Source organism: Protopterus annectens, chromosome 6.part0 (assembly GCF_019279795.1).
Source record: "Protopterus annectens isolate FY-2018-M chromosome 6.part0, PAN1.0, whole genome shotgun sequence".
Taxonomy (NCBI): domain Eukaryota; kingdom Metazoa; phylum Chordata; order Ceratodontiformes; family Protopteridae; genus Protopterus; species Protopterus annectens.
This window is the reverse complement of record NC_056737.1, coordinates 783,784,037-783,799,727: the sequence shown is the minus strand read 5'-3', so window position 1 is coordinate 783,799,727 and position 15,691 is coordinate 783,784,037. Positions and strand designations below refer to the sequence as shown.

The following is a 15,691-nucleotide window of genomic DNA, read 5'->3' as shown; positions in this document are numbered from 1 at the left end:
CACTTAGTTCAGGAAGCCAGACCCAAACAACTTCTGGATGCAATAAAGAGGTATGGGTGTAAATGGAAATATACCAAAAGATGTTTTAGACTCTAGTTTAATGGGAGTGAGAGGCAGTGAATGATAAACCATACTGGTGGGTAGGGGATTTTAGTCATAAGACCATCCTTTTGGGGTGGGTGTTTGCTGCAGCAGTAAAGGTGTCCTATGCTGGGACCTAGTGGGAAGATATGAAGTTACACATGCTTAGTGCCTCCAGCTGTATGTATTGTGCAGAGGCCCAGACACCTTAGTGTCTTCCTTGGAATTCTTGCTGATTCAGCACCCTAGGCCTCCACCAGGTGGCAGTGGTAGAGTGAGAATGGGCATTCCTTCCCCTAGGATATGTGAGGCAGCCACAGCTGCTGACTGCTGTCTCTCCTTGCTGGCTTTTCCCTTTTCAGCAGGGCCAGTATTAGTATTTTGGCGGCCACCAGCAAATGTCAATTTGGGGGCTCCCTTGGCACTTCCAGTCTAAATATTACCCTGTCACTCCCACTACTCCTAAACAACCTTTTAATTCATGCTGCAAACATTTAGGAGTAGCACACACCGACTGACCTGTAGCTACAATGCTCTTGCATTACAACAAGCCTGTATAACATACTACGTTGGCCCATCTCGGAGGAACTTTTATAGTTACTGGCATTTAGTTGCAACAGTGCTACATTACAACACCTCTATATACAAATTTGGATTAAGGTCAAATGGTGCCCTAGACCTACTATTTCGGCCCCCACACACCACACTCCAGTCCTCCCCATCTTGGGATCCCCATACTATGCATGTTCCTTTTTCTTCCTTTTTACACATTTTGCCTTAGTTTTCAGTTTTTTCAAGAAACCATAACTTTATATATGTTCTGATTTATATTTATTTTTTCTCTTTTTGAACAACCTTTCATCCAGTGATGTCTTAAACAGAAATTATGACTAAGGAAAAAAAATTCACTGTTGCTGTTCAGCTTTATTTTTCCTTGCATCCTTTCGACACATCTTTCCTGACCAAGGCAGCATAGAAACAAATGTTCAGAAAATAACTCAAATAAGCCAGGGCCCAAGAAGCCATATGGTTATAGATGTTCTGGGATGCATTTTAGAGCGTTTTCCCAACCTGTTAATCCAATGGTGCCCTAAACAAAAATCATGGGTAAGAAAAGAATTTCAGTCTTAATTTTTTTTCCAAGGAAGACCCAAGTTGTGCCCAAAGGCTTAATGTTCAAAGCTGACAAAATAGTAGATCACAATAAACTAACAAGCCAGTTGTTGTGAGGCTACATAGGTCCTATCTGGGAACACTGCTTCCCCCCTAACCTCCCAAAGAAAACACAGTCACTGCCTATGTACCCTTCTGGTGTTAGATTGGGATGAGCACAGAGGTTCAAATTGCCACAATCATGTATTTCCAGTGTTTGCTGACATCCATAGCATGCCTCATCACTCCTCACTGTCTGGCATTATTGGGTGTGTGCACAGATAAATATCTGTGATATTTTTACACACACACACATGCATGAGATATAGTTGTACTAGTTTTGTACTTATTTCAGCAAATAGAAACACATTGTGCAACACTGGTACTGCCGCACCAGATCAGTGACTGCTGTTTAGCAGTTGTCAAACAGCATCAGGATTCAGTCCCTTTTATTTACCTCATTGAGGAGTAATGCGTACTTGTCACTTTCTCTGATTTCACAGACCTTCCCTGATTTTGCTCATAATTTTGCTCTGTCCTTCATAAAAAGTTTGATTTTCTTGTAAATCATTCAGGATTACAGACAGTCAAGAAATGCATACATCAGAGTTTTATACTTCTTGTTCATAAAGTGCATGTTGATGCAAAAGATGTTATTCTACTAACTTTTTAAGTGAATTAGAGAAATATTTAAAGCACGTTTCTGATTTTGAGCCTTTATTCTGCTATTATTTTTGGTTCTGCCCAGAATTCTTAAGCAAAGACGTTGAGAGTTATATTATCTGGTTCTGCCAGCATTTATAAATTTCCCTGGAAGAGTAAACCTTTCCTGAAGAGCAGAAGCATCAGCTCTTCTTATAATGCAAAGTTTGCATTGAGGATCAGTCACTCTGGGGTATTGATCTCTCTAGCGCTTACCTTGCTCTTGTTCATTGTAAGTGTTATCCTAAAAGAGTCGTATCACAGTCTGTCCAGGTTAAAGACCGTAATCAGAAAATTAATGCATTTTTTTCCTCCGAATTTTTCCCCGATCAGCAGCAGCTTTTGTAGGGCCCCCACACAGTCAAGGGTGATTAAAGGCCCCCCCCCTGCAGCCACAGGTATTGCAGTTACCTAAAGCTGGCTATGTTGTTAGTTTTAGTGGCGAGAATATCTGCTAGCTGAGTTTAAGTCAGGGGAAGTATGAAAGTTGTAAAATATTTAATGAAACTGTGAAGGCTGTTACTTGATAAAACAATGTTAGTATCAGTAGAGTCTTTTTTGAATTTTAAAGGATATAGAAGAGTAATTAACTACTTGGCTTATTAAGTATGCAAGATTGCTGCACTAGCTTTTGTTGGTTGCACAGATGGTGCAAAATGTCAAGATAAAGTAACTTGCTGTGGTTAGGGGCTCCCATCGACTGCAGGGTTCGCTGGTGCCTAGAGCCGGCTATGCTTATCAGGACCGTTAACTGAACTTGGGTGATTTTGGTCACAGTCAGCGCTCCATCACTGTATGTCAAGGTGCCAGTTGTTTGGAGAGTTGTTTGACCTTCTGGTCCCTAGGTAGTTTATTCCAGCATTACTATGCAATCTCTCTACTCTTCAGCCCTGTAGTGCTCTGCCCTTCTTGCCTCTACTGCCTTTTTGTACAGAGTTTAAAAACAGATATTACAACAAAGATCATTGAGTGAACTCCTGGCTGTCTTTCGTGTACATCCTTCTCTCTCTCTCTCACAGACACACACACTCACATGGTCTCTCTCTTCCTCACAGTAGCTTGCTGACTGAGTTTGATCTACCATGTAGCCATGGTTGTCTTAATGAAACCTCTGTGTCATTATACCCAAAGAAAAAGTAAAATTAAAATCGTTGGTGCTAAGCATCAAGTTAGGTGAATGTAAAGTCAGTTTGTATCATATGTAAATGCACATCACTCCTTTTCTGTCTCAGGGGTATAATGTTTTCCTGTTAACTGCATTGTATTGCTGGGTCAGGATGGGGGGGTAAGGGGCAGAGGTGGCGTTGGGGGGGGGGGTCCTTATGGACACCATTAAAATTTGATACTTATACAGTGAAGTATAATTAATTAAGCTTATACAATCATGTATAAAATACATCAAGAAAAGCATCTGTGGATTTTGCTTAATGTTGTGCATTACCCGGTATACAGCACAGTGATTCTGTTCTGGAGAAACATCACAATAAGTGAGCATAGTTCATTTGTCCTTGTCTTTTGTGCTTAAGATAATTCTGTAAAACATAGTGATAGCTTGAAAGATAATCATTTTTTGTCTTGTATTTAGGCATCTGGATTTCTTTGAAGTGCTTCGAAATGAAGATGAGTTGCAAATTTCAAGGAAGTTTGATACGGTAAACAGCCTCCTAGCTCATTAGTTATCTTGCTGAAATATTAATTCATGCCTGAATGATTATTAGTTATGCTTCTCTTTTATCTCCAGAAGTTGTTCTACAATACCTTGTTTGACATTCAGTTATAAATGCATCCCTGACAGCATGCTTATGTTCAGACTGTAAAGGATAGTCTCTCTCATGTCCAACTGCAGAAACATGGGTTTGAATGCAATAAACCCCTACTTTACTTTCTGTTAGGAAGAGTAATAACATGTACTGCCATCTTGTAGTTGGGAATTTCAGGTATACCTCTAAACTTCATCGTCTGTGTTCTGTTGTAGAATACTAACTTAATTTTCATAACTGCCAGTATCCATTGTGGTATTCATTTTGATAACCATGTGAAGTCATACAACAGGTGATTAAACTCTTAGTGTTTTAAATCATTTATTTGATGCAGACATTCATAAAACTTTGAATTGTAGTGTTCATTCTGTAGTAGTCATAAGTAAATGGAACATCCTTGCTTCATTTTCACTTCATTAAAGGGGTTGAGGATGGATGAATGGATTTGCATATGACGTTACATTACTGTTTTTATCCCGGTTTCTCCAAAGGTAGAGCTTTTGCAGCCTGTCCGGTTTCATTTTAAGTAATGCCTGCTTTATGTGCCATATAGGCAGTCTGATATGCAGACAACAGATGGGGAGAGACTTAAAACAATATATGTCTACTTTTACTACAGAAGGTGATGAGAAAAGGATGTACTTCTGTCCATTTAACTTTTTTGCTTAACACTGTAACTGAACCCTAAAAAATCACATGTAAGGCAATTGACGATAAAGAGAACATGTTCTAGACTTAGAAATATGGTAAAGTCACCAAATAACTATTTCAAAATAACTTGTACCACTAAATTACTACATATGAATTTATAATTTTACAATGAGACCAGCTTTTTATTTTGAAACGTGCTTGGATGCCGTTTTCTCAAAGGTTATATTTCTGATGATTATTGCTTTACTGTCATCTGTGTCTGTCATTAGCTGTTGCTCACATGATTCTAGTGTTTGGTCTTCAGTGCTAGCCATCTATAACAAGGCAAGAACTGAGCACAAATGCCTTTCATTTCAAGGGTGCTGTGGGAGCTTTGTTTTGGCTAAGTGACTTGATAGGAATTGCACAGCATGCAGATGGTAACAAGAAATCAAACACAGGCCTCTAAGATGAAGTGTGATGATAGGTTTATTGCCTTATTCACTGTAACCAGTACCCCCCATAACCGGCTTTAAGAATCTGACACTTTGTATAGTGGGATGTGCATCAAGCAGACAGAGCAGATGCTAGATGTTCACCATAAGGCTCATTGCTGCAGCAGTATAAACATGAGTGGACTTTAGTCTTCAGAAGGATGTTAGTTTTGATCCAGATCATCTTCAGCAGATGGACTTCCTTTTAGCTGCAAGAAAGCATAATCTTGAGCCATGACTTCATGGGGGAGCACAGTGAGGCCTCCTTACACTTAATCATTAAGTGTTCACACTGAGTTGTGTGTCTTAGTATGCGAACATACATTCACTGGTTAGTCATTTTTCAGCGAGCTGTGTATGTGCAAGAAAACATGATTTCAGTTGAAATGGTTGCCTGCTGTCTGATTGGCTGGACACTTTCAGAGATCAGTGGTTGTGGAAGAGGACATAACTTTCTATTAATTTATTTGCCTGTTATCTTTAAAATTTTCAGAAAACTGTGGCAAAAGGGAGATCTTTCACTGATTGGACATTTTCAGAGAGTTACAGCTGTGGAAGAGGATGCTGTTTCAGTTGAATTGGTTGCCTGCTGGCCTTTCTTCACTATCTGTCAGGGATAGCTTCTTGTGAAGTGGCAACTGTAGTGATTTCTGGCTTGGCTTATGCAGTGACAGTTGGAGTGGGATATTCACAAACCAGATGTTTTCAGAGATTACTAAAATTTTTGGCTTTGACACTGAGTGCTGTCCATTGTTTATAAAGTGGAAAGGAGAACTTTACTTTGCTTCACAAAGATGAAAACACAAGTATTTTTATGTATTTATTGTTTAATTGGGAAGTGAGCTGGTTGTGGGACTTTTTCAGTCATTGCCTGTGTCAAAATGGTAAATATAGTGCAACAAAACATGAATTTTTAAATAACTTGAGAAAAAGAAAAATAAGAGTGGATGAATAACATATACATAAACACACAAAGAGGATAAGTAGAAATTTTCTATAGAGTACAGACAAATCTGAGATATTTAAAGTACTGGGATTAAAAAATAGTCAAGTGTATTTTTAAACAATAAGGAAGCAGTGATAGAAGGAAATAATGCATACTGGAGAAGACAGCGGGAAAGCAGATGAAAATAAGCAAAGACTGGAAGATGGAGAACCACAAGTTGAGAATGAATTGAAACATGCACAGAAATTCGACAGCTAATAACATAAAAAGTGTGACAGGACCTCAGACGGAGACAAAAATAGTAATATGTATAGTAGTGTAGATAGATGTGTGATGATGTAAACACAGTAAAGAATACCATACACAGTATTAGTCTAAGTGCCGAAATAGGAAAAGTATAATGCTCATCATAGTAAAAAGTAATTGGCAGGATAAAGGCTGCTGGTAGGTAGTATTAATGTAGCCAGTTAGGCATGCTGTAGTTTTGGCAACATCAGCCTGCATCTTTAAATGGTATGCATGTATTCTCTACTTTAGTGTATCCTTTAAAGCTTTCTTTAATTTTTTGAGTTATTTCTAAGTCAGGTACTATGGAGATATTAACCAAGAGGCTTGGGCGCTTTTGGAAAAGGCTTTTTAGTAAAGGTTTGGAGAGAAAGTAGTTCTTCAGTTGGGATTCAGAGTCATTTCTCAAGGTGTAAGCAGAAATTGTGAGTATTAACTTTAGTTAACAATACAATGGCAAGTTTGTACGTTTGTGGGTTTAGTACAGATGTCGTTTTACTAATATGAAGCCTATTAGTTCTTAGTAATATTATACAGAGATTTTCAAAAGAAGGAAAAAGCATGAATTTTACTATTTTATTTTATGCTGTGTAGATAACTTGAGCATTTTTAGGTAAAAGAAGAGTGCTTTACAGGAAGACCATATTCAGATGTAGGTATGAGAATGTTTGTAGCAGTTGCTTACTTCAGGTATAAGTGAAAATTTATAAACCAAAATTTAGTTGCATTACATTGTCCATTAGAATTTTCTGTACATTGTCACTGCTGACGCAAGTGTAAGCATTACCACAAGTCAACATTTTCCGTTCCATTAATGTGCATATTTTATGCATATTAATATGAAAGTTTTCTCCCCCCATGTTTTTATTTTATTTATTTTTTTTAAACTTTGATCTTTGTTTAAAATGGCAGTTTCTCAGTGAAGGAACATTGGCAAAATGCTGAAAGGAAGAAGTCTTAGAATGTACTGAGGCAGGGCCTAATTGGGACTAACCTGTGGAGTGAAACTTGGGGATTGTGGTTTGTGGGAGTACTTGATTTTGGAACTGAAGGTATGCCCTGATAGAGGCAGACAACCTTAACATGAACCTTGCAAGTATCAGAGCTTAGAAGTAAGAGTGTGACCTAGATGAGAGGCTTACAGCATGGGACTTTGCTGGAAGTTATCAGACATCCTATATCCTGGAACAGCTATGTGAATTGGATAACTGTTCTGAAGCACTTGAAACAGGCCAGAAGGAAATCGCATCACTACCTCAGAGTCACATGAACTGCAATAATTCATCATATCCAGCCAATACTTGAGAATGTCGAGGTGGCATCCCAGAAGGCGATGAATATAAGGAACCTGCACTTAAATTGAAAGGAGATTAATAGGGGCTATAAAAAAATGCCCTGGATAAAACTTTAAATGAAGTCAGTATGATGGGATGATAAAGGTTCCTGCTTGGGATTGTTATTCAGTGGACTGGCGATGGATGGAGTGCTTATGTGACGGGAACTATTTCTATCAGATTCTACAAATAAGTATGGAATATTTATGAATACGCACTGCTGCTTCATACATCTTGTGCATTTTTCATCATCAACGGAAGTTCGGGGCCTTTGAATTGTTTGAGTTTTTTGAGTACATTGAACTGGCGAGCATTGACATTTCTGACTAACTGATGATATGATGAGCTCTCATATAATTTTTCTTTTTGGTTTGTTGTAAGTACTAATTCTTTCATTGTTTGTCTATTACATTATCGACGGACATTCATCACTGTTGGACTATATTGGCTGCCTCACAGTCTTCTTCAAGTGGACATTTTAACTCTATATGTCATTAATATCATTCATGTTATTGGGTTTGATGACATTGGTGTGCATTTTTGTCACCATTTATTCTTGACATTGAAAACGGAGATGCAGTCTGAAAAAAGTTCAGTGTTTCCACAGTTCCTTTATGTTTGGACAGATGTGTACAATAGACCTCCTTTCAAGTTCCAGCTTTAGTAGGAAAGATATTTGGAGGGGGAATTCGAATGAGAGGCCCTAGGATCAAAGTTAGCAAACTACTGGAGAAAAAGGTTTAGGATTCCCGTGTGAGCTTACTACCTAGGACATTTTTGTATCTAGGTCTGGCCTAATTAATGTTCTAACGAATGGGATGTTTGACATTCTCTGTTTTTTCAACTGTTTGTACTTTGTGAGATCAGTGGGCATTGTATTTTTCCAGTGGGTGTTGGATTTGGATTAGACGGCGAGGGATGGTGTATGCTTTTATGTAACTTGCTTGCATCAATAATTACTGAATAACTGACTGTACCTTATCCCTACTAGGTGGTTAGTGCACGCACCCCATCAGGATAGCCAGTAGCCAAACCCTCCAAATATTGTCCTCCACTTTCTCCTTATCCACTCACCACTACAACTGCCTTCACCCCTCCACTCCACCCTTCTATATCCATGTGAATTACACCGTCACACATTTCATTCTAGTCCTCTCCTCTCACATTTAACCATCTCTCTTCCTACACATCCTTCTCACTCAACTCATACTCTGTCTCCCACCATGCAAACAAAATCTACCTATGCTTTAATACCCTTATTTCTAAGCCTAATCATCTTCTGCTTACTCTACCTTACTAGTCTTCCACAGTTTCAGCACTCCCCTCCCTTTCATACAACTGCGATTTACATTAAAAAAGACTTTCCTTTTACAACCCAAGCCTCCCCCCACCTCTACAAACACAATGAATCTTTTCTATTTCAAAGGAAGCTCTTCCTTACCTCTAGTAAACCACTTCCCATACCCACCAAACTCACCTCATTAGGTTCCAATATCTACACCTATGACCCATTAGAAAATAGATACCTATCCATACTCTACTCAAAATTTATCACCCTCCTCCTCCGTTCTGGAGACATACACCCTAACCCAGGGCCTTCATACAACTCCACCTCTAAACCACATTCACATAGCTCTCCCCTGCACTACAAATCTCTTCTCCTTGCCACACTTAATGCCAGGAGCCTCTGTAATAAAATACCTTCCTTTCATGCCTGGATCTCTCATAACAAACCTGATATTGTCTCTATCACAGAAACCTGGCTAAAACCACACATAGATACCGAAATGATGCCCCCTAACTATAAACTTATAAGAAGTGACAGACCTCAAAAGAAAGGTGGAGGAGTAGCCTTACTCTTCTCCTCCTCCTCCTTAACAGTAACACCCTATACTAAGCCCATACCCTCATTTGACACCGCCAAGCTAGCCCTCGCCCTTCTCAAAGTAAATAACAATAAAACTTTATGCATTGCCTCCCTGTACATTCCTCCTGGTAACAATATCCCTATACTGGAAGATATTCTTGCCTGGTTCACTTCCAACATAAATAGTGAGACTATAATCCTAGGCGATGTCAACATAAACTGGTCTGCCATTGACTCATCTGCCCCTTCTCAAAGCATCAACCTATATCAATTCACACAGCTAATCAAAACCTCTACTAGACCATATAAAGATTACATCCTTGACTGGATACTAGTCTCCCACCCAAACCGAGTTTCTGATAGTGGTACTGTCGCAGACTCCCTTAGTGACCATCTCCCTGCCTACATATGCCATTCCCCTTTCACCATCCTCTTTCAACACAGACACATTACCACCCACAACATGCAAAACTTCAACCCCCTAATTTTCTCTAATACCTTAAAACAGATAGACTGGAACCCTCTAAAGTCCCTTCCTTTAGATGCAGCAGTCTCACATTTCAATAGAATTTTCACTGATATACTTAACCACTTCGCCCCCAATAGAACCAAAAGACTCGGATCCAAAACAGCCCCCTGGCTAACTAAAGACACAAAACTACTTGTGCATCATCACCAAGGTAAAATCTGGAAATACTCCCAAAAATACAAAACTCCCAACTCTCTTGCCGAATTCAAGTAACTGCGAAATCAAGTAAAAAACAAATAGCCACTGACCACAAATCCTACTACCTTAAACTTCAAAATAATCATAAAACCAACCCCAGAAAATTTTGGAATAGTATTTCATCAATATTATCCCCAGGCAAAAAAGAGAACCCTTGCCCTGACCCAGACACGCCAGACCTCCACCTAGCTACACAATTTAACTCCTTTTTCATTGACTCCATAGGCAAACACACCTCTTCTTTCCCTAACAACACCCCCCCCCCAACTTAACTGATAATAAAAACTTAACATCCATGAACCCTAAGTCCTCCCTTTTTACTCTCAAACCCATTCCTACCCACACTAAAAAAAAAGCTCCTACAAAAGTTAAAACCTTGCTCTAATGCCCCAGATGACATTCCATCTAACTTTCTCAAACTAGCTGCTGATAGCATAGCCCTTCCAATCAGCATCCTAATCAATCATTCCATTCAGGAGTCCTATGTACCATACCTCTGGAAAAAAAGCCTTCATCACCCCCCTCCATAAAGGAGGTACAAACTGTTCAATCTCCAACTTTCGCCCTATTGCTATCCTATCCCCTATATCTAAGATACTCGTAAAATGTATTCACCTCCAACTATTACCCTACCTATTGGACAACCAACTCCTAACTCCTACCCAACACGGGTTTATACCAGGACATAGCACCATCACTGCCCTTCTTTCCTTCCTCAAAATCATTAACTCTGCTCGTGACTCTTATCTAATGCTTTCGACACTGTCTCTCATGTGCTTCTACTTTATAAACTCTCCCATCTTAATCTCTCCTCTTCATCTATCAAATGGTTCTCCAGCTATCTCTCAGCCAGGGAACAAGCTGTAAAATGGAACTACTGAACGTCCTCTTTCCTTCACACCCCAACATGTGTACCCCAAGGCTCTATTTTGGGTCCTTTACTATTTAACATTTTCATCAGTGATTTCCACCAAAAGATTCCCTAGGTTAAACTGTTGCATTACGCAGACGACTCCACTACCATCTGCTCAGCCAAAACTCTTCCTTTACTAATAAACCTTATGCAAGAAGCCTTCTCCTCCATTGATTCCTGGATGCTTGACAATCACCTAGTCCTAAATGCCTCCAAATATAAAATAATGATCTTTACCCCTTCTAGACATATTGCTGCTGACAAATCATCCTTCTCTATACTTAGCCTAAACAAAACAACTATTGAAATAGTTCCCCATACAAAACGTCTGGGCGTTCTTATCGATGACCAGCTAAAATTTGATATCCACCTACAAACCAACATTAAAAAGACTCCTCAAAAACTTGGTATGCTTTATCGACATAGGTGCTACCTTTTCTCTGTCTTCTCGACAATTTTTATCTACCACCTACCTCCTACCCTCCCTTTTTTATGGAGCTCTGCTACTCTCTAACCTCCAATCATCCCTAAAATCTAAACTTTCCTCATGTTATAACAAAATTTCAAAGTTTGTCACAGGATCCAAATCCTCTACTCACCATTGCAACTCCCTACATGCTCTAAATTAGTTGGAACTCCCAAGCTACCTCAATTTCATTCAACTAACTACAGCACACAAGCTAATTTTCAAACCTAACTGTCCATCACTCTCCTCTTCCCTAAAACTTCACCAGTCACATAGAACACTTAGATCCACAAATCAGAACCTCTTAGAACTTTACAAGCCTTTACATGCACCAGGGCAACTTCTGTTATCATTCTCCCTTGCCAGATTATGGAACTTTCTTCCCCCTTAAATTAGAACTACCCCTAACCTACCATCATTTAAAACCCTACTCCACTCTCACCTCTACTCCCTCTGGGAGTGCTCCTGTACCCATCCTACCTAATTCCTATCCCTATTCTGTTCTACTTTAATCTCTGCCACTGCTTCATTTCATCTCTAAAATTCCTTTGCCTAAATACATGTAGTGTATTAAATGAACATAAATGTATTGTTTTTGCTAATATCTTGATTGACTCATCTCATATATTTCAAGATATGTAAAATCTTGCATTGCTGTATATTGAATGTTACTGTTGTTCTCATATGCTGTACCTAATACATTGTATATTGTCTTTCTGTCTGGAGCTTTTCTCCTCGGGCCTCCATTGAAAACGGGCTGCCTTGGCCCAATGGACTTTCCCGGTTAACAAACTGAAATAAATAAATAAAATGTGACTGCCATTATTAGAGAACCACCACGCTGGAAATTGATGCACTTTTTTGTGTTTGGCTTGCAAGTGTTTTCTTGGACTGGAGAATACATAGAAGAGAGAGAGTACCTGTCAATCATCTCCCACTAGTGTTTAGTTGTTTTACTTGATTTTGTTGCTTGATATATTTTCAGCTTTTGCTTGTGACAGTTTGGCTGTCTGTAGTTCAGTATCTTCTATTTTCATCTCCCTTAAAAAACATTTTTGCCTTGAATGCATTAGAATGGCTCCATGGTTTGCATGGATGGCGTGTTACTGGAAATATGTTATGCCAAGAACAATGCCATTAATCACCTCAGCACTGGATATTTACTGTAAAAGAGAACTACTGGACAAGTAACATCCTTTCTTACATTTGTAACATTCTGAGTTGGTGTAAGTCAAACTGGTGGGCTGTTAGCTTTTACTGCAGTAGGTGTACTGTAAAATGGCATTTCAGCTTTGTTTTATAGTCATTTTTTGATGTTTAAGAAATTTGATTTGTTTGAAATTTGCTTTAAATATTCCTTATTGAGTTCAAAATGTTAACTGTTCTAATTCTATTTTGGGTTTATTTTCAGTCTTTAACGTGTGAATTCTTCAGATGTGACAGCATCTGAAATATGGGTGTAGTAGCATTTGAAACAAAAGTAATTATTTGTATCTAAAGGCAGTGTTCTTTGAACATAATTTTGTAAAAAAACATTTTTATTTAACATATTTACTATATATATGGCCATACTGCTTTAAAGCTGAAACTTCTAATTACGTTAAGGGTTCTATGTTCTTTTTTCTAGTTTAATTTAGTTTGCACTTTCTGGTCTTGATATTAAATACCACCTAGAATGTGACTGAGATAGTGAATGTGTGTGTAACTGCATGGGAGCCCTTAATTTGCACAACTGTCTTTAAAGTTGACATCTCTTTGTCATCACACACTAATCAACAACCCAGATGGCTGACACTTGTACAATATTGCTGTATTACAAGTGTTGAGGAATATACCCTTTCTGTGGTATTGTGCAATCTCAGAATTAGAATATATAATTAACAGGGGGGGGCTTGTCCCTCAGCAAAAATTACCATTTTATTGTTGCATGTTCTGAAGTTGTCTTGAGGCATGTACAATGAGAAGTCAATTTTTTTTAATTTTATTTTATTTTGTTGATATTGGCGACGTTGGCATTTGGGTTTTTAGATTATTTTAAGTACATCTATGTGTATGTAATTTTGCTGTAGCTTGTGATAATGTTTTATGACTATGGCATGGTTGTCAGTCAGTCAGCTGTAAGTATTATTATTTCTTTAAGCATGCTTGCAAGAGTATAATCCCAAGGTCTAGCTTTGCAGTCGGGTGGTGTCACCCACTTTCATGCGGGCTCCTGTAGCGCCCCAATCCACTAATCAAGACCAAGTCGTTTGATTCATACAGTTTTGTCTGTCTGAGGCATAGAGCTGGCTACTGCAGTTTTAATGCTATGATGCTAGGTTAATTAGTATTAATATTTTTTATTTTGTTGTCGCCGCACAGTATGACGCTGTCCGGTTCTCAGCTAGAGCGCCTTCTGCGTGGAGACGTGCGTGAATGGGCGTACCTTCATTGAAGGTTGTGCGTCAGGGCTGGTAACTCGGCATGTAAAAATCAACTACCAGTCATTAGCGGACCGGAGTTCCGCTGTGGCTACCCCTAACCGGGAAAAGCCGAAAGACACAACAACAACATTTTGTTAATTTAATTTGCTTTATTTAAGTAATGGAAGTACATTAGAATTTATAGTATCATCAGTTATGTTTAGATTGTTAATGTAACATTTTGCTGATTATACTTTTTCCTATTCTTTCACTATTACTCATGACCCCCTAACTCCTACAACTTTCAACTGCTTTATAGTCTACTCTTTTGCATCATTTGCAATTAGCTGACCTAGAAATATCTATCCTTTGTTGTTGCATTGATTTTTTTTATTTCATTTATCTTCTAATTTCTTTATCAAAACTTTTATACCATCTAATATTTAGTTATGTTTAGCCATTCTGATTTTCTTCCATATTTTGCCTTTGTTTTTCTCAATTCTTTGACTTTGTAATACTCAGTGCATTCATTTTGAATACATTTGATTCCATTAACTTAGAGCTCGACTTTACAGAGTTTTTTTTCTTCTTGTGTGATGTTTGAACATCTTTGTGAGATTCCCCAGTCAGACATGGCCATTTATTCCCTTAAATGAGAATCTCACTTGCGATCAGATTGAGAGCTGTTAGGAGGGGCCATAATTCAGGCAGCCAGGAGGATGCTTTATGCACTCAGTGGAATCCCGACAACGAGGACATTTTTGTACTGACCTAATTCCTTTCTCTGAGTGGGGTGGGGACATGTGTCAGTCACATCACTGCGGAGGCTGACAGTGCCTTAACCATATAAATGTGTGCTACTGTGCACATATGCATTGAAGGCTGCCACTTAACAGTGACTTGTGAATTTAATACTTGCCATCACCAGGCTGAACATTTGCATTGCCTATACTCCTTCACTTGATTGTGCCAATGTACAGCTGGCTTTGCCTGAACCCCCTAACCCTCCTCCAGGGTAGGCAGATTCATCCTTTCCTGTGAGCTGTGTGAGGTACCCAGACCACTAGTTAAATTCTGGTTACCTGCACCATAGTAAGGGCTTCATCTCTGTATGCCACCAGTACTGGTTAAAGCTTGACTATAGTGAGTGACTTTCATTTAAGTTTCTCATTTAAACAATCTGGCTCATCCATGGTGGCATGATTATTTTTTAATAGAAATTTGGCTATTGCTTCCATTTTTACCATCAAGCTTTCATCTATTGGCCTTAAGCTCATTATTTTCCTTATGATGAACATAATACATTTGTGTAGAGTTCTCACTTTAGCAATATGTAGTTGAATAAGTGGATCCTTACTACAGGACAGTCTGCCACCCACCTTTTCCACCACCATAAATATCTGAGTGTGGGGTACATAATTTACCATTGTGAAAATAAAAACAAGCAGAGGTGTCAGTGTGTTACTGTGTTTTATGTTGGTTTTCATTGACTTTTTTCTGTTTACATAGTTTGACTATTGTTTTACTTTTTATGTCGATTTTGCTAACTTTACCACTTGTATGTATGTGTTTGAGTGACTGACTGATTTATTAACCAGAGTAAAGCACAGATCCCACTGGACTTTGTTCTTCTCAGCCTGGGGAGGTAACAACTATGAAGGGATTAAACAAAGTGTTTTAGTGTAACAAAATAGTAAGGGAAAGTCTAGCAGGTAGTCCAGTTAGCAAGTATGTACATTAATAGGTTCTTAGGTGTGTACTAGAGTCCGTATTAAATTGCCGAACGTTTCAAAGTTCGAATGTCATATGATCAAACTTTTGAAAAGTTCGAAGGTGAAAGGCAACGGCTCCGTACACGCAGAACAGAAACATTTCCTTTTTCTGCACTGAAGTGCAGTATATGAGTTGATATATTTAAGTTGGGCGGGTGGG

General features: G+C 38.7%; 1 protein-coding gene across 4 annotated transcripts in view; it reads left to right on the top strand.

Annotated features, from left to right (window-relative positions):
- Positions 1–15,691, top strand: part of DAAM1 (dishevelled associated activator of morphogenesis 1) — a 3,124,549-nt gene that overhangs the window by 2,258,486 nt on the left and 850,372 nt on the right. For all 4 annotated transcript variants that reach the window (XM_044074460.1, XM_044074457.1, XM_044074458.1 and 1 more), the window contains one exon: positions 3,521–3,587. In XM_044074460.1, the coding sequence (XP_043930395.1) occupies positions 3,521–3,587 (67 nt within the window). The remainder of the gene's footprint in view (positions 1–3,520; positions 3,588–15,691) is intronic.